This window comes from Pristiophorus japonicus, chromosome 3 (assembly GCF_044704955.1).
Source record: "Pristiophorus japonicus isolate sPriJap1 chromosome 3, sPriJap1.hap1, whole genome shotgun sequence".
Taxonomy (NCBI): domain Eukaryota; kingdom Metazoa; phylum Chordata; class Chondrichthyes; family Pristiophoridae; genus Pristiophorus; species Pristiophorus japonicus.
The window spans coordinates 216,209,774-216,230,009 of NC_091979.1; the positions used below are offsets into that span (position 1 = coordinate 216,209,774).

The 20,236-nt window shown below is 49.7% G+C and overlaps 1 protein-coding gene across 2 annotated transcripts in view; it reads right to left on the reverse strand.

Moving 5' to 3' along the window:
* The window catches only part of rpe (ribulose-5-phosphate-3-epimerase), a 35,252-nt gene extending 18,894 nt beyond the window's left edge, over positions 1-16,358 (reverse strand). For both annotated transcript variants that reach the window (XM_070876260.1, XM_070876259.1), the window contains exons 1-3: positions 16,199-16,358; positions 9,256-9,335; positions 5,666-5,805 (exon numbers count right to left, since the gene is read on the reverse strand). In XM_070876260.1, coding sequence (XP_070732361.1) covers positions 5,666-5,805; positions 9,256-9,335; positions 16,199-16,356 — 378 coding nt within the window. In that variant the 5' untranslated portion in view covers positions 16,357-16,358. The remainder of the gene's footprint in view (positions 1-5,665; positions 5,806-9,255; positions 9,336-16,198) is intronic.
* Between the last annotated feature and the right edge of the window lie 3,878 nt (positions 16,359-20,236).

The window sequence follows — 20,236 nt, forward strand, 5'->3', positions numbered from 1 at the left end:
GTGACCTTTAGCGCTAGTTTTAAAACCATTGCCCTAAAAAGTTCTAGCACACCTCATTAGTGTATTTGGTATTTTAAAGCAGCACTGGGAGCTGTGCGCAGAGTTGGGAAAATCTGCTAAACAGAGTGACGACAGGAACTGAGAGAGAATGGGAATTCACTGGCAAGTAGTACAGAGTGTAGGGGAGGAGTAACCTTAGTGATTAAGAATGAAATCACTTCAATGATGAGAGGATATAACGAGAGGTAAGCAGGCAGAGAGAACTTTACGGGTAGAATTAATAGAAAAGGATTCAAGACTGTAGTCAGAGTGGTGTGTAGGCCCTCTGGTAGCTCTGAAGTGACAGATTGTATAAATGCAGAGATTAGACAAGGGTGCAACAAAGGCAGAGTGATTTCAATGGGGCATTTTAACTGATATAGATTTGGATAAGCAGACTAGCTAATGTCAGGTAGTGAATTTCTTGTGCGTGTTTGGGATAGTTTTCTACAACAATATTTCCTGAATGCAACAAGGGGGTGTGCCAGATTAGATTTAGCAAGGAGTAATGAGCCAGATTTAGTTGACAGCCCAACGATGCACAACCATTTATCCAATAGCAATCATATGATTGAGTTCAATGTAGTGTTTGAAAGGGAGAATTGCGAAACAGCTAAGATTCTAGATTTAGGAAAGGTTGAGTTCAATGTGATGAGATTGAGCAAATCGGTGAATGGGTAAAACGACAGAAGATCAGTGGGAGATGTTCAAAGAATTTAATGCGATACAGAACCAGTTAATACCCGAGGGGCAAGAGCTCTATTGCCAAAAACAGCTAAAGAGGTAAGAGACAACATAAAACTAAAAGAAAAAGCATGCAAGAATGCAAAAACTAGCACAGATCCTGGAGATTGGGAGAGATACAAAGAACAAAAGATGACAAAACAGATAGTAAGAGCTACAAAAAGGGAGTATGAAAAGAAAATTGCAAGGGATATCAAAATCAACACAATTTTGTTTACAATTATATTAAGAGAAGTAAGGTGGTCAGGAGCAATGTGATAACGATGATATTGTAAATGAATAAAGGAAATGGCAGACATGTAGAATAATTACTTTGCGGCAGTATTTACAGTAGAGGAAGAGGATAGCATGCCGAACATCCCAAGGAAACTAATATTGAATCAGGGACGTGGACTCAACAAAATTAACGTAAGCAAAACAACAGTAATGAAGAAAATAATGGCACTAGAATGAAAAATCCCCAGGACCAGATAGTTTCCACCTCAAGGTTCTAAAGAAAGAAGTGGGTGAGCACATTGCAGATGCCCTAACTATAATCTTCCAAAGTTCTATCGATTCGGGAAACTTTCTTTTAGATTGGAAAATTGCGCCTGTAACTCCACTATTTAAGAATGACAAGAGAGAAACCAGGGATTATAGACCAGTTGGCCAAGCATTATCCTCAACAACTACCTGTCCCACTTGTGACAGGGACTGTGGTTCACGTTTTGGACTGTTCAGCCACCTAAGGACTCATTTTAAGAGTGGAAGCAAGTTTTCCTCGATTCTGAGGGACTACCTATGATGATGACCAGTCTATAATTAAGGATAGAGTAACTGAGCACCTTGACAATTTTAAGCTGATCAGATAGAGCCAGCTTGGATTTGTAAAGGTAGGTCATGCCTGACAAACCTGGTAGAATTTTTTTTTTTGAAGAGGTGGACAAGAGAATGTCTATGGATGTTATTTATATGAACTTCCAGAGGGCATTTGATAAAGCCTCTTCTAAAGAGACTGTTAGTTAAAGTTGAAGCTCCTGGAAATGAAGGCAAGTTATTGACCTAGTTAGGAAATTGGCTGAGCGGCAGGAGACAGAGTAGGAATAATGGGTTGGTACTCAAATTGGCAGGTGATGTAGTGTCCCACAGGTATCTGTGTTGGGGCCTCAACCCTTCACAGTATTTATTAGCAACTTTGATGATGGCATAGAGAGCCAGGTTTATCGATAAAACAAAGATAGGCAGCATTGTAAGCAGTGTAAATGGAAGCATAAAATTATAAAGTGATAATAGATTAAACGCATGGGCAAAACTGGCAAATAAATTTCAATGCAGGCAAATGTGAGGTCATCCACTTTGGACCTAAAATGGATAAAACAGAGCACTTTCTGAAATGGTGAAAAGCTAAAAACAGTGGAGATTCAAAGAGACTTGGAGGTCCATGTACATTGATTAAAATAGAAAATAATCAAAAAGGCTAATGGAATGCTTGCCTTTATAATGAGAGGACTAGAATACAAGGGGTTAGAAGTCATGCTACAGCTGTACAAGCCCTGGATCGACTACATCTGGTGTATGGTGAGCAGTTCTGGGCACGACAAAGTAGGAATGATATATTGGCCTGGAATAATACCTGGACTCCAAGGGTTAAATTATGAGGAAAGCAATTACACCAACTAGGGTTGTATTCCCTGGAATTTAGAATGTTAAGGGGTGACTTGATCAAAGTTTTCAAGATATTAAGGAGAACTGATAGGGGAGCGCGAGAGAGAGAGAGAGAGAGAGAGAGAGAGAGAGAAATTATTTCTGCTGGCTGGGGAGTCTAGGATTAGAGGGCATAGTCTAAAAATTAGAGCCAGGCCTTTCAGGAGTGGTTAAGAAACACTTCTACGTGCAAAGAGTGGTAGAAGTTTGGAGCTCTCTTCCACAAAGGGCAATCGATACACAGTTAAATAGTTAATTTTAAAGCTGAGGTTGATAGATTTTTCGGCTCAGAGTTGATGAGCTGCAGTCCGAGCTTCAGACACTGCAATACATCAGGGAGGGGGAGAGTTTTTCCTGGATGCTGTGTTTCAGGGGACAGTCACACCCCTTAGGTTAAATAATTCAAATTTGGTCCGTGGTCAGGGACAGGAGGGTGTGACTACGAGTGGGGATCCAGAATATAGCATTAGAGGAGCCTCGGCCTTGCCCTTGTCCAACAGGTACAGGGTTCTTACTCCCTATGTGAACAAGAACAGGGCCTGCAGGGAGGATGAGCAAACTGACCACATTGAGGTCCACGGCAACCACATCTGCAGCAAGTGTCTGCAGCTCGAGGAACTTCGGCTCCACGCTGATGAACTGGAATACAAGCTGCAGACACATCAGGGCCTCAAATTTGTCCGAGCCCGTTTTTCGGCGCACTTACCAGAGTTGCGCCGCTTATCTACGTTCCGAGGTGTGTCGGAAATTTTTTTTGCCACTTTGTCCGTTGTCCGGCCTCTTCACTGCAGTCGCGCAGCGTGGCCAGTCGAGTCGGGTGGAGCCTGCATTCTGCACTGGAAAATGTGCCGGGACGTCTGCACATACGCAGTGGAGTCCGCTGGTGATGTCCGCGCGTGAGTAGTAGTTCAGCGAGTCTGCAACAACAGTCCCAGTTTGAGTGTGGCGATGTTCTTCCTCCCTGTGTTGCTGGGCTCCTTTCGGTAAAATTCTCTATTTATTCTGCCTCCTTTGTTGGGCTAGGGGCGGGCAGGAGAACAGAGAAATCACCAGCAGGCAGGAGCACTATCAGTTCTCCTGCCCGTCCCTAGCCCTGGCCGAGTGGCCTCCCGCACCCCTGCTGCCTTCCCGGGCCAAGTTTGAAGATGAAGGTAGGACTTCAATGTTTTATTTCTTATTGAATGGTTAGTACTTTTTGTTTGCAAACATTGCTAAGGGTAAGGCTTGGTTGGTTTAGGTGCAGGTCCTCTCCGCTTCCCGCCCCTATCCCAGGCCGAATGGCTTCCGATGTACCTAACGGCGCTGATTTCTTTAACTCTCCGCAACGGTTTTCTCGAGTGGCCACATACGCTGACATAAGTAGAAATGGAGTAACTATTAGCTGACCAAAGTTGCCTAAATGGGTAGAACTGGTGTAGGTGGCTGGTAATGCCCCCTTTTGAGAAAAAAAACTAACGTAAAAAAAAAATAACTAAGTGAGTTACGTTGGTGCAAATTGATTGGGGAAACTGGGGATTTTTAAGTTACGCCAGAAAAAGCAGGTTACTCCCCAAAAAAACGGAGCAACTCCTGGCTTAAACTGAGCCCCAGGGAGGGGGAGAGTTACCTGGACGACGCGATCAGGAGCTAGTCATCCAATTAGATTAATTAATTCAAATTCAATCCGTGGTCAGGGACAGGAGGGTGTGACTACAAGTGAGGAAGGTATGGGGACTCAGGATGGAGTGATGGAGGAGCCTCAGCCCTTGCTATTGTCCAACAGGTTCGAGGCTCTTACTCCCAGTGTGGATGAGGGACTGCAGGGAGGATGAGCAAACTGACCACAGAATGGTACAGGGGGCCATTCAAGTGTGGGGGGGGGGGGGGGGGGGGAGGGGGTACTATAAAGAAACGTTGTAGTGGTAGGGGACAATATCATTGGGGGGGGATAGATACTGTTCTCTGCAGCTGAGAGCATGAGTCCTGAAGGCTGTGTTGCCTGCCAGGGTTAAGGACATCTCCTCTGGACTGATCTTGGAGTGGGAGGGGAAGATCCAGTTGTCGTGGTCCACGTAGGTACCAACGACATAAGTAGGACAAATAAAGAGGTTCTGCTGAGGGAGTATGGGCAGCTAGGGGCTAATTTAAAAAGGTAATAATCTCTGGATTACTACCTGAGCCACAAGCAAAGTTGCACAGGGTAAATAAGATCAGAGAGATGAACACTTGGCTCAAAGATTGGTGTGGGAGAAATGGGTTTATGGGCACCAGTACTGGGATAAGAGGGAGTTGTTCCATTGGGAAGGGCTTCAATTGAACCATGCTGGGACCAGTGTCCTGGTGAATAGAATAACTAGAGCTGTATATTGGGCATTAAACTAAATGGTGGTGGTGTGGAGGGGGCGGGAAGAGAGATCAGGTGAGCGGAAATTTAAAAAGTCAAAGAGAAAGCAGAAGGCAATAGTGCAGGATAGTGATAACCAGAGTGTGACAGGAAGGGACCGTGCGTATATACATTAGAGTGCATCAGAAAGTGGGGTCAGAGTAGAGATAAATAATAAGACAAAATTAAAAGCTCTTTATCTGAATTCCGCAGCATTCGTAACAAAATAGATGAGTTGACAGCAAAAATAGAAATAAATGGGTAAGATCTGATAGCCATTACAGTGATGTGGTTGCAAGGTGATCAAGGCTGGAAACTGAATACTCAGGGGTATTTGACATTTCGGAAGGATAGGCAGAAAGGAAAAGCTGTTAATAAAGGATAATCAAGATGTAGAATCAGTTTGGACAGAGATAAGAAATATTAAGGGAAATAAGTCACAGGTGGGAGTAGTAACAGGCCCCCTAACAGTAGTTACACTGTAGCAGTACTGTACCCCAGTGTTATATAGTGACAGACCTGTATCTACCAGTACTGTACCCTAGTGTTACAGCGACTGACCTGTACTCACCAGTACTATATCCATATTATACAGTGACAGACCTGTACCTACCAGTACGGTGTCCCAATGTTACACAGCTCAAAACGCTCTCTCCATACAAGAAGGATAGAATCTATGACTGTATTGACAGCTGGTTTTCCATAGTTGAAGAGAACTAACTAGCAGTTAGTTTTATATACGGACCATTCCCGTTTATTCAAATACTACGGACAGCACTGAAGCTATTCATACTTTTCGACATAATTCTTTGAAAGTAACAATTCCTTTACACGTACCTTCATAAAGTTTTCCCGTATGTCTTTGATGAGTGAGCCTGGGTTATTTGTAGCTTCCAGATGGAATGTGTACTGATTAGCACCAGCTACTGCCATCGGCTTCACCCACTGCTCTGGCTTCGAGACCATCATGTGCATATCTGTAGAATAAACAACCCACAGTGGCAGGCAACGCTTTTTAAAAATTCCTATCTACCAGTTACTTTTAAAGGTTAGATTTATTAAGCCCACTGCAGTGACAAAGCTAGGTCCTGCAAATGCAGATAACAACTGCTCTACAAATGGTGAGCAAGACCTTCAAAAATCACAACCTTTAACGTAGAAAAACAACCCATAGTGCTTCAGAGAGTGAAACATAGATGCCAGCAGAAAGATGGACCAAAAGCTCGGTTACATAGCTGGATTTTAAAGGGTGTCTAAAAGGAGGCGAGGGAGATAGAAAGGGGTTGCAATTGCTGAGCATGGGGCCTCAATGTCTGAAGGCGCGTCTGCCAATGGTGGGGCAAAAACATTAAATCCCAGTTCTAAAGCGTGCATGTTGCCTCTCAATATAACACTAACGGTCTCAATCATCTGGGGCCGGGGTGTGGATGGGCACGAACCGGGGCCGGGGGGGGGCAGGGCACGAACCGGGGCCGGGGGGGGCAGGGCACGAACCGGGGCCGGGGGGGGGCAGGGCACGAACCGGGGCCGGGGGGGGGCAGGGCACGAACCGGGGCCGGGGGGGGGCAGGGCACGAACCGGGGCCGGGGGGGGGCAGGGCACGAACCGGGGCCGGGGGGGGGCAGGGCACGAACCGGGGCCGGGGGGGGGCAGGGCACGAACCGGGGCCGGGGGGGGGCAGGGCACGAACCGGGGCCGGGGGGGGGCAGGGCACGAACCGGGGCCGGGGGGGGGCAGGGCACGAACCGGGGCCGGGGGGGGCAGGGCACGAACCGGGGCCGGGGGGGGCAGGGCACGAACCGGGGCCGGGGGGGGGCAGGGCACGAACCGGGGCCGGGGGGGGGCAGGGCACGAACCGGGGCCGGGGGGGGGGCAGGGCACGAACCGGGGCCGGGGGGGGGCAGGGCACGAACCGGGGCCGGGGGGGGGCAGGGCACGAACCGGGGCCGGGGGGGGGCAGGGCACGAACCGGGGCCGGGGGGGGGCAGGGCACGAACCGGGGCCGGGGGGGGGCAGGGCACGAACCGGGGCCGGGGGGGGGCAGGGCACGAACCGGGGCCGGGGGGGGGCAGGGCACGAACCGGGGCCGGGGGGGGGCAGGGCACGAACCGGGGCCGGGGGGGGGCAGGGCACGAACCGGGGCCGGGGGGGGGCAGGGCACGAACCGGGGCCGGGGGGGGCAGGGCACGAACCGGGGCCGGGGGGGGGCAGGGCACGAACCGGGGCCGGGGGGGGGCAGGGCACGAACCGGGGCCGGGGGGGGGCAGGGCACGAACCGGGGCCGGGGGGGGGCAGGGCACGAACCGGGGCCGGGGGGGGCAGGGCACGAACCGGGGCCGGGGGGGGGCAGGGCACGAACCGGGGCCGGGGGGGGGGCAGGGCACGAACCGGGGCCGGGGGGGGGCAGGGCACGAACCGGGGCCGGGGGGGGGCAGGGCACGAACCGGGGCCGGGGGGGGGCAGGGCACGAACCGGGGCCGGGGGGGGGCAGGGCACGAACCGGGGCCGGGGGGGGGCAGGGCACGAACCGGGGCCGGGGGGGGGCAGGGCACGAACCGGGGCCGGGGGGGGGCAGGGCACGAACCGGGGCCGGGGGGGGGCAGGGCACGAACCGGGGCCGGGGGGGGGCAGGGCACGAACCGGGGCCGGGGGGGGGCAGGGCACGAACCGGGGCCGGGGGGGGGCAGGGCACGAACCGGGGCCGGGGGGGGGCAGGGCACGAACCGGGGCCGGGGGGGGGCAGGGCACGAACCGGGGCCGGGGGGGGGCAGGGCACGAACCGGGGCCGGGGGGGGGCAGGGCACGAACCGGGGCCGGGGGGGGGCAGGGCACGAACCGGGGCCGGGGGGGGGCAGGGCACGAACCGGGGCCGGGGGGGGGCAGGGCACGAACCGGGGCCGGGGGGGGGCAGGGCACGAACCGGGGCCGGGGGGGGGCAGGGCACGAACCGGGGCCGGGGGGGGGCAGGGCACGAACCGGGGCCGGGGGGGGGCAGGGCACGAACCGGGGCCGGGGGGGGGCAGGGCACGAACCGGGGCCGGGGGGGGGCAGGGCACGAACCGGGGCCGGGGGGGGCAGGGCACGAACCGGGGCCGGGGGGGGCAGGGCACGAACCGGGGCCGGGGGGGGCAGGGCACGAACCGGGGCCGGGGGGGGGGGGCAGGGCACGAACTGGGGCCGGGGGGGGGGGGGGCAGGGCACGAACTGGGGCCGGGGGGAGGGGGCAGGGCACGAACCGGGGTCAGGGGGGGGGGGGCAGGGCACGAACCGGGGCCGGGGGGGGCAGGGCACGAACCGGGGCCGGGGGGGGGGCAGGGCACGAACCGGGGCCGGGGGGGGGCAGGGCACGAACTGGGGCCGGGGGGGGGGGGGCAGGGCACGAACTGGGGCCAGGGGGGGGCAGGGCACGAACTGGGGCCGGGGGGGGGGGGGCAGGGCACGAACTGGGGCCGGGGGGGGGGGGGGCAGGGCACGAACTGGGGCCGCGGGGGGGCAGGGCACGAACTGGGACCGGGGGGGGGGGCAGGGCACGAACTGGGGCCGGGGGGGGGGGGGGGGCAGGGCACGAACTGGGGCCGGCTTGGGGAGCTCTATCCTCTCTGGGGTCTGAAGTCAGAATGGCTCAAATTACACTTTGCAATGTCACTCAGAACTTGGGCTGGGCAGTTCCAATTGCACATGCCAGAGAAACTTCTGGGTGTGGCTTATCCTCCAATCAGCAATCAGGTCATGTGATCATGGAGAGCCACTCAGAGCATTTTCTAGTGCAAATAGCTCTGTCCTTCAAAAATATCCAGGTCAGCTTTATAATTTATTTATACACTGTTCAGGTGATACGTTTTTGCAATAATCTACCAGCTAATGTAGCAAAAACAAAACGGAGTTCAAAATGCAGCTGAGTAGAGGACCAGAGGGATGAGTTTCAATAGCATTTATCATAGTTGCTCACTGGGGGACAGTACTTATCAAAGCCAATTGCCCAGGAAATCTCTGAATGCAGTTTCTTTGTGATGGTGTTTCCAAGGAGACACATTGTAAACAACGAGTTTCAGCCAGAGCTGTGAGGGACAGTCTGCGGCCGTGGGAAATCAGGGCAGGTCAGACAGAGGTAAAAACAATTCCCGAGACAGAGAGAGAGAAAACCCGCTGGCTCCCAACAATTTCCCGGCAGCATGAATCTGGAGCTCTGCCATCAATCATCGGCTTTCTCTCCAATAAAACACTGGCCCCCCCGGCTGTTTCTACAAAATAAATGGATGCTATAAGCGGTATCTCCGCAATTGACAATAATGCCAATGGTTAATAGTGGCGGGGCTGTATTACCAGTTGGTAGCAATGGAAAGCCAGGCTGCCCACGTTGCTTCGTACCACTATTTCAACATCACTGACACAACTGCAGATAGAGGTACTACTGCGGAAAGTCTTACCAAAGAAGGGTTCTTGTCCAAGGTCCTTTCGAAGACATTCTACCACAGGATGACCAAAGGTGATATTAGGCACAAAATGTCTGGAGAGAAAAGGACAGAAAACCTTACTGCACAGAAGGAGGCCATTCAGCCTGTCGTGCCTGTGCTGGTTCTGTGAAAGAGCTATCCAATTTAGTCCCACACAGCAGCTTTTTCCCATAACCCTAAAATTAGTCTTCTTCAAGTACATGTCCAATTGCCTTTTGGAAGTTCCTAAGGAATCAGATTCTCCCAACCTTTCAGATCTTAACAAACCTCCGTGTGAAGAACTATCCCCTCGAGTTCTTTTGCCAGTAATTTTAAATCTATGACCTCTGGTCACCAAGCCACTTACCAGAGGAAACCAGTTTCTCCTTGCTTATACTAACAAAGCCCTCAATTTTGAACACCTCTATTAGGTCTCCCCAAACCATCTTTGCTCCAAGGAGAACAGTTCCAGCTTCTCCAGTCGCTTCACATAACTGAAGTCCCTCATCCTGGTACCATTCCACTAAATCTCCTCTGCACCCTCTCCAAGGCCTTGACATCCTTCTTAAAGTGCGGTGCCCAGAATTGTATACAATACTCCAGCTGAGGCCTAACCAGTAATTTATATGGCTTTAGCATGACTTCCTTGTTTTGTATTCAATGCTCCTATTTACAAATAAAAGTATCCCATATATTTCTTAACTGCCTCATCAACTTACCCTGATACCTTCAAGGATGTGTGAATATTCACCCACATCCCTGTGCTTTCAGCCCCCTCAAAATAGTGCAATTTAGATTATACTGCATCCCCATGTTGCTCCTCCCAAACTGCATTACTTCACACTTGTCCACATTGGCCTAGAAATCCCGGTCGAGGGCTTCCCTTGGGCGCTCGACAGAAAAAGGTAGAAAAGATGTGCACATACCTTTTCCTGCTGCACCCACGAGAGATCCCAGTCCTGAGGTCTCCATTCACTGCACATCAGAACACGTGCACGTCAGGACATCCGTAAGCTGGAGCTGCAGTCACATGGCTCTGGGCCACCAATCCAGTTACAATATTTTCTCATTCATAATAATGGGAACTCCGTAAGTAGGAGTTCTCATTATGATTGAGAAATACCCCACCCCCCAAACAAAAAATACACTACAGATTTAAGATTAATTTAAATGAAAATTATTTTTCCAATTTTTTAAAAAGTTTTTAAAATTATGGTTTAAAATAAACTTACTTTAGTGGACAGGGTTTTTAACATTAAAATGTGTTTTTTCAATTTTATTTTACTATGTTTTTGTATGTTTTAAAACTCTTATGCCTGTAAAAGTAGGCTATGCGCCTGCTTTTATCAGGCGCAAGAGTTTTCAGGACATCCGCTGGGCAAGCCAGAGCTTGACAGATCAAAAGCACCGGTTTTCAGCACATACGCATTGTATGCTGAAAACCGGCTTTTGCGGCGTCTCCCTGGTCCGTACACACTCCACACAGTCCCGGGGAGGCCCGGATTTCTATGCCATTAAATTGCATCTACATGTGTCTGCCCATTTCACCAGTCTGTCTATGGACCCCTAATGACTGCTACTATCCTTCTCACTGCATATGACACTACCAAGTTTTGTACTGTCCGCAAACCTCAAATTTGTATTCCCTATACCCATGTCCAGGTCATTCATACAAGAAAAACAATGGTCCTAATACCGACCAATGGGGAAATCCATTCCATACTTCTCTCCAGTCAAAAAAAACATTTGTTCACCTCTCCTCTCTGCCTCCTATTACTTAGCCAATTACATAGCCAAGATACCACTATCCCCTTAATACCATGTGCTTCAATACCACTGGTGGGTACAGGACTGTCACTGTATAATAGTGGGGTACAGTACTGGTGGATACAGGTTTGTCACTGTACAACACGGGTACAGCACTGTCACTGTATAACACTGGGGTACAGTACTGGTGGGTACAGGTCTGTCACTGTATAACACTGGGGTACAGTACTGGTGGGTACAGTTCTGTCACTGTATAACACTGGGGTACAGTACTGGTGGGTACAGGTCTGTCACTGTATAACACTGGGGTACAGTACTGGTGGGTACAGGTCTGTCACTGTATAACACTGGGGTACAGTGCTGGTGGGTACAGGTCTGTCACTGTATAACACTGGGGTACAGTGCTGGTGGGTACAGGTCTGTCACTGTATAATACTGGGGTACAGTGCTGGTGGGTACAGATCTGTCACTATCACACTGGGGTACAGTACTGGTGGGTACAGGTTTGTCACTGTACAACACGGGTACAGCACTGTCACTGTATAACACTGGGGTACAGTACTGGTGGGTACAGGTCTGTCACTGTATAACACTGGGGTACAGTACTGGTGGGTACAGGTCTGTCACTGTATAACACTGGGGTACAGTACTGGTGGGTACAGGTCTGTCACTGTATAACACTGGGGTACAGTACTGGTGGGTACAGTTCTGTCACTGTATAACACTGGGGTACAGTACTGGTGGGTACAGGTCTGTCACTGTATAACACTGGGGTACAGTACTGGTGGGTACAGGTCTGTCACTGTATAACACTGGGGTACAGTGCTGGTGGGTACAGGTCTGTCACTGTATAACACTGGGGTACAGTGCTGGTGGGTACAGGTCTGTCACTGTATAATACTGGGGTACAGTGCTGGTGGGTACAGATCTGTCACTATCACACTGGGGTACAGTACTGGTGGGTACAGGTCTGTCACTGCATAATACTGGGGTACAGTACTGGTCCGTCACTGTAGGAGTGATTTCTAATGACAAGCTGACGCATCACCCAAGAAGCCAATGTCACAATTTTTGTAAATATTTGTATGCTTCAATAGGCTCCATAAAGTTAATGTACAACATCACGAACAATAATCTCACTACTGCAAATTTACTGAGGGATAATGCTACAATCTGAAAATAAGATTTACGTAAAACGTTAATGGAGCTGAAACAAAGGATGAGCACTAGATAGAAACATAGAAACATAGAAACATAGAAAATAGGTGCAGGAGCAGGCCATTCAGCCCTTCTAGCCTGCACCGCCATTCAATGAGTTCATGGCTGAACATGAAACTTCAGTACCCCCTTCCTGCTTTCTCGCCATAACCCTTGATCCCCCGAGTAGTAAGGACTTCATCTAACTCCCTTTTGAATATATTTAGTGAATTGGCCTCAACTACTTTCTGTGGTAGAGAATTCCACAGGTTCACCACTCTCTGGGTGAAGAAGTTTCTCCTCATCTCGGTCCTAAATGGCTTACCCCTTATCCTCAGACTGTGACCCCTGGTTCTGGACTTCCCCAACATTGGGAACATTCTTTCTGCATCTAACCTGTCTAAACCCGTCAGAATTTTAAACGTTTCTATGAGGTCCCCTCTCATTCTTCTGAACTCCAGTGAATACAAGCCCAATTGATCCAATCTTTCTTGATAGGTCAGTCCCGCCATCCCGGGAATCAGTCTGGTGAACCTTCGCTGCACTCCCTCAATAGCAAGAATGTCCTTCCTCAAGTTAGGAGACCAAAACTGTACACAATACTCCAGGTGTGGCCTCACCAAGGCCCTGTACAACTGTAGCAACACCTCCCTGCCCCTGTATTCAAATCCCCTCGCTATGAAGGCCAACATGCCATTTGCTTTCTTAACCGCCTGCTGTACCTGCATGCCAACCTTCAATGACTGATGTACCATGACACCCAGGTCTCGTTGCACCTTCCCTTTTCCTAATCTGTCACCATTCAGATAATAGTCTGTCTCTCTGTTTTTACCACCAAAGTGGATAACCTCACATTTATCCACATTATACTTCATCTGCCATGCATTTGCCCACTCACCTAACCTATCCAAGTCACTCTGCAGCCTAATAGCATCCTCCTCGCAGCTCACACTGCCACCCAACTTAGTATCATCCGCAAATTTGGAGATACTGCATTTAATCCCCTCGTCTAAATCATTAATGTACAATGTAAACAGCTGGGGCCCCAGCACAGAACCTTGCGGCACTCCACTAGTCACTGCCTGCCATTCTGAAAAGTACCCGTTTACTCCTACTCTTTGCTTCCTGTCTGACAACCAGTTCTCAATCCACGTCAGCACACTACCCCCAATCCCATGTGCTTTAACTTTGCACATTAATCTCTTGTGTGGGACCTTGTCGAAAGCCTTCTGAAAGTCCAAATATACCACATCAACTGGTTCTCCTTTGTCCACTTTACTGGAAACATCCTCAAAAAATTCCAGAAGATTTGTCAAGCATGATTTCCCTTTCACAAATCCATGCTGACTTGGACCTATCATGTCACCATTTTCCAGATGCACTGCTATGACATCCTTAATAATTGATTCCATCATTTTACCCACTACTGAGGTCAGGCTGACCGGTCTATAATTCCCTGTTTTCTCTCTCCCTCCTTTTTTAAAAAGTGGGGTTACATTGGCTACCCTCCACTCCATAGGAACTGATCCAGAGTCAATGGAATGTTGGAAAATGACTGTCAATGCATCCGCTATTTCCAAGGCCACCTCCTTAAGTACTCTAGGATGCAGGCCATCAGGCCCTGGGGATTTATCTGCCTTCAATCCCATCAATTTCCCCAACACAATTTCCCGACTAATAAAGATTTCCCTCAGTTCCTCTTCCTTACTAGACCCTCTGACCCCTTTTATATCCGGAAGGTTGTTTGTATCCTCCTTAGTGAATACCGAACCAAAGTACTTGTTCAATTGATCCGCCATTTCTTTGTTCCCCGTTATGACTTCCCCTGATTCTGACTGCAGGGGACCTACGTTTGTCTTCACCAACCTTTTTCTCTTTACATACCTATAGAAACTTTTGCAATCCGCCTTAATGTTCCCTGCAAGCTTCTTCTCGTACTCCATTTTCCCTGTCCTAATCAAACCCTTTGTCCTCCTCTGCTGAGTTCTAAATTTCTCCCAGTCCCCAGGTTCGCTGCTATTTCTGGCCAATTTGTATGCCACTTCCTTGGCTTTAATACTATCCCTGATTTCCCTAGATAGCCACGGTTGAGCCACCTTCCCCTTTTTATTTTTACGCCAGACAGGAATGTACAATTGTTGTACTTCATCCATGCGGTCTCTAAATGTCTGCCATTGCCCATCCACAGTCAACCCCCTAAGTATCATTCGCCAATCTATCCTAGCCAATTCTCGCCTCATACCTTCAAAGTTACCCTTCTTTAAGTTCTGGACCATGGTCTCTGAATTTACTGTTTCATTCTCCATCCTAATGCAGAATTCCACCATATTATGGTCACTCTTCCCCAAGGGGCCTCGCACAATGAGATTGCTAATTAATCCTCTCTCATTACACAACACCCAGTCCAAGATGGCCTCCCCCCTAGTTGGTTCCTCAACATATTGGTCTAGAAAACCATCCCTTATGCACTCCAGGAAATCCTCCTCCACCGTATTGCTTCCAGTTTGGCTAGCCCAATCTATGTGCATATTAAAGTCACCCATTATAACTGCTACACCTTTATTGCATGCACCCCTAATTTCCTGTTTGATGCCCTCCCCAACATCCCTATTACTGTTTGGAGGTCTGTACACAACTCCTACTAACGTTTTTTGCCCTTTGGTGTTCTGCAGCTCTACCCATATACTGAAGGAAGAATTCTTCCAAGTATTCACTGGAGCAACACACCCTTCCTTGGGGGCACACCAGAGGTAATGGTGCGAGGGCAGGACGAGAAGCCACTGCAGGTGATCAGAACATAAGAAATAGGAGCAGGAGAAGGCCATTTGACCCCTCGAGCCTGCTCCGCTATTCAAGATCATGCTGATCTGATCCTGGCCCTAACTCCACTTCCCTGCCTGCTCCCCATAACCCTTGACTCCCTTATCATTTAAAAATCTGTCTATCTCCACCTTAAATATATTCCAAGACCCAAGCACCACAGCTCTTTGGGGTAGAAAATTCCAAAGGTTCACGACCCACTGAGAAAATAAATTCCTCCGCATTTCTGTTTTAAATGGGCTCCCCTTAATTCTGAAACTATGCCCCCCTAGTTCTAGATTTCCCCATGAGGGGAACATCCTCTCTGCATCTATCCTATCAAGCCCCTTTAGAATCTTATGTTTTAATAAGATCACCTCTCATTCTTCTAATAAGCCCAACCTGCTCAACCTTTCTTCATATGACAACCCCTTCAGCTCAGGAATCAACCTCGTGAACCTTCTCTGAACTGCCTCCAATGCAAGTACATCCCTCCTTAAATAATGAGACCAAAACTGTACGCAGTGGCCTCACCTGTACAGTTGTAGGACTTCTCTGCTTTTATACTCTGTCCCCCTTGCAATAAAGGCCAACATTCCATTTGCCTTCCTGATTACTTGCTGTACCTGTACACTAACTTTTTGTGCTTCATGTACAAGGACCCCCAGGTCCCTCTGTAATACAGCATTTTGTAATCGTTCCCTATTTAAATAATAATTTGTTTTTTTATTTTTCCTACCAAAGTGGATAACCTCACAGTTGCCCACATTATAGTCAATCTGCCAAATTTTTGCCAAATTCTCTGGCTACAGCTAGATACGACAGACGTGTGCAGTCCCACCCAGCTGGATGAACAGACAGGATACAAGAGGCATCGAAGATCCCCATCCCCAGCCCCTGCACCATCCCCAGCACGGGAGGGATTCCAGCACCACCTCCAGCACAGGGTGGCGGGGGAGTCCCAGCCCCTGCACCATCCCCAGCACAAGGAGGGGGGGGTCCCAGCACCACCTCCAGCACAGGGGGGTCCCAGTCCCTGCACCATCCCCGGGGGAGAGGGGAAGAGGGGAAGAGGGGAGGGGTCGGTCCCTCCCCCCGGGATATCCTCACACAGACCCTGGGGCCCTAGAGCCCTGTCCGAGAATCGGCCCGCCACACCGCCACACCGCCTCACCCGTCCATCACATCGAGGTGCAGGTAGTCGGCCCCGCAGTCCAGCATGCGGCGGCACTCGGCGCCGAGCCGCGACAGGTCGCTGTTGAGGATGGACGGCCCGATCCGGCAGCTCTGCGCCATCCTGAGCCGCGGAACCTGCCAGGACAGGCCCACCATGCACCGCGCCGCCGCGCATGCTCAGTGCCTTTATTTCCAGGGACAACGTCTCTAAAATAATTTTATTTGAAACTAAAAAAAACAATACTCTATTAAAATAGACATTCCCTGCTTTACAATTTATACAATGCATCCTCTTTTAAAACTATGATTTTCTAACCTCTAAAATCCTTGGCTGCTCCACTGAAGATAACCATGGCAACATAATAAGAACATAAGAAATAGGAACAGGAGTAGGCCCTACGGCCCCTCGAGCCTGCTCTGCCATTCAATAAGATCATGGCTGATCTGATCATGGACTCAGCTCCACTTCCCCGCCCGCTCCCCATAATCCCTTATCCCCTTATCGTTTAAGATACTATCTATTTCTGTCTTAAATTTATTTAATGTCTTGGGCTTCCACAGCTCTCTGAGGCAGCGAATTCCACAGATCCACAACCCTCTGAGAGAAGAAATTTCTCCTCATCTCTGTTTTAAATGGGCGACCCCTTATTCTAAGATTATGACCTCTAGTTCTAGTCTTCCCTATCAGTGGAAACATCCTCTCTGCATCCACCTTGTCAAGCCCCCTCATAATCTTATACGTTTCTATAAGATCACCTCTCATTCTTCTGAATTCCAATGAGTAGAGGCCCAACCTACTCAACCTTTCCTCATAAGTCAACCCCCTCATCCCCAGGATCAATCTAGTGAACCTTCTTTGAACTGCCTCCACAGCAAGTATATCCTTTCGTAAATATGGAAACTAAAACTGTACGCAGTATTCCAGGTACAGCTGTAATAAGACTTCCCTGCTTTTATACTCCATCCCCTTTACAATAAAGGCCAAGATTCCATTGGCTTTCCTGATCACTTGCTGTACATGTATACTATCCTTTTGTGTTTCATGCACAAGTACCCCCAGGTCCCGCTGTACTGCAGCACTTTGCAATCTTTCTCCATTTAAATAATAACTTGCTCTTTGATTTTTTTTCTGCCAAAGTGCATGTCCTCACACTTTCCAACATTATACTCCATCTGCCAAATTCTTGCCCACTCACTTAGCCTGTCTGTGTCCTCCTGCAGACTCTTTATGTCCTCGTCACACATTGCCTTCCTCCCATCTTTGTATCGTCAGCAAACTTGGCTATGTTATATTCAGTCCCCTCTTCCAAGTCGTTAATATAGATTATAAATAGTTGGGGTTTCAGCACCGATCCCTGTGGTACCCCACTCGTTACTGATTGCCAACCAGAGAATGAACCATTTATCCCGCCTTTCTGTTTTCTGTTTGTCAGCCAATCTTCTATCCATGCTAATATATTACCCCCAACCCCGTGAACTTTTATCTTGTGCAGTAACCTTTTGTGTGGCACCTTGTCAAATGCGTTCTGGAAGTCCAAATACACCACATTCACTGGTTCCCCTTTATCCATCCTGTTCGTTACATCCTCAAAGAATTCCAACAAATTTGTCAAACATGACTTCCCCTTTATAAATCCTGACCGAAATTTGTTTTTCCAAATGTCCTATTACTGCTTCTTTAATAATGGACTCCAACATTTTCCCAACCACAGATGTTAGGCTAACTGGTCTATAGTTTCCTGCTTTTTGTCTGCTTCCTTTTTTGATTAGGGGTGTTACATTTGCAATTTTCCAATCTGCTGGGACCTCCCCAGAATCCAGGGAATTTTAGTAAATTCAATGCATCCACAATCCCTGCCGCTACTTTCAGAACTTTATGCAGAACTTATGCACGTTGCTGGAGCCTATCCACGTGCTTCTCAGAAAGCGGTGCGATTGGTTTTGGGGGGACGCCCAGGAACGCGCCTTCAATAAGGCACGCAACCTTCTGTGCTCCAACAGTGTATTGGTTTTCTTTGATCCAGGTAAAAAGCTAGTTCTTACATGTGATGCGTCAGCGTACGGGTTCGGGTACGTTTTACAACATATCAATAGTGCGGGTAAATTACAACCCATAGCTTATGCCTCCAGGTCACTTTCGCGGGCGGAACGCGGGTACGGAATGGTGGAGAAGGAGGTGCTTGCGTGCATGTACGGTGTCAAAAAGCTGCACCAATACCTTTTCGGGGTCAAGTTTGCCGACAAAAAGCAGGAAACTATAGACCAGTTAGCCTAACATCTGTGGTTGGGAAAATGTTGGAGTCCATTATTAAAGAAGCAGTAATAGAAACCGACCACAAACCCCTCACGTCCCTACTATCCGAGAGCAAGGCAATAAACACCAACGCCTCGGCGCGCATTCAACGGTGAGCACACATGCTGGCGTCTTTCAATTACACCATAAGGCACAGACAACTTTGCCAACGCGCTTAGCAGGCTACCCCTGGCACCCACAGAAGGGTCTGATGAACAGGACTGTGAGATAGTCATGGCAATCAATGCCTTTGAGTCCACAGGTTCATCCATGATGGCTCGCCAAATCAGAGCCTGGACGACTAGCGACCCCACGTTATCGCTAGTAAAAAGATGTGTCTTAACTGGTGACTGGGCAGAGGCTCGCGATGCCTACCCCGAGGAGATCAAACCTTTCCATAGGCGCATGCATGATCTGTCACTACAAGCAGACTGCCTGATGTGGGGCAGTCGAGTAGTTATGCCTCTGCGAGGCAGAGAGGCATTTGTCCGGGAGCTCCACCGCGAGCATCCGGGGATCATTCTCATGAAGGCCATAGCCAGATCCCACGTCTGGTGGCCTGGCATTGACGCGGACTTGGAGCTCTGCGTCCGACGGTGCACCATTTGTGCCCAGCTCAGTAATACCCCCAGGGAGGCCACCCTGAGCCCCTGGCCCTGGCCCACCAAACCGTGGTCGCGGGTGCACGTAGACTATGCGGGCCCATTCATGGAAAAAATGTTCCTTGTAGTTGTAGATGCATTTTCTAAGTGGATCGAATGCACCATTTTAAACTCGAGCACCACCTCCACCACTGTGGAGAGCCTTGGAACCATGTTTACAACGCACGGCATTCCTGACATACTGGTCAGTGATAATGATCCGTGCTTCACCAGCGCAGAATTCCAAGATTTTATAAGTGACCACGGCATAAATCACGTTAAGACAGCACCGTTCAAGCCGGCCTCCAATGGCCAGGCGGAGCAAGCAGTGTAAATCATTAAACAAGGCATGCTCAAAATCCAAGGTCCCACGCTGCAGGGCCCCCTGCCGCGACTGCTGCTGGCATACAGATCTCGTCCGCATTCATTGACTGGAGTTCCCCCCGCACAACTATTAATGAAACGGACCTTAAAGACAAGGCTCTCATTAATCCTCCCAGACATGCATGAAATTATTGAGGCAAAGCGCCGTAAGCTAACCGAGTACCTTCACCGAAATTCGAGGGGAAGGTGGAATGAGATAGGGGACAAAGTGTTTGTGCTAAACTATGGCAGGGGTCTCAAATGGCTTGCAGGGACAGTAACAGGCAAGGAAGGAAACAGGCTACTGGTGGTACAAATGGACAATGGCCAAACCTGCCGGAGGCATGTAGACCAAGTCAAAAGTAGATTTACCAACAACACTGCTGAACCAGAAGCAGACTAAAATGTGGAACTCACACCACACCTGGTGGACAGACAGAGGGAACAACCTGAGGAAAGGGCAATCCCAACAGACAGCCCAGGCGAGACACCAACAATCATACTGAACGAACAGACAGCCCAGGCGAGATACCATCAATCACACCGAAAGAAAAACAGGCACCAAGGCAAACAACTGAACCACAACTAAGATGCTCCACACGAGAGCGTAGACCACCTGAGAAACTGAACCTATAAAGACAATAAGACCTTGGGGGAGGGTGATGTCATGTATCTCACACTACTGTACATAACTGTATTTTACCATGCCATACACGATTGTAATTAGAGATGACCTGCA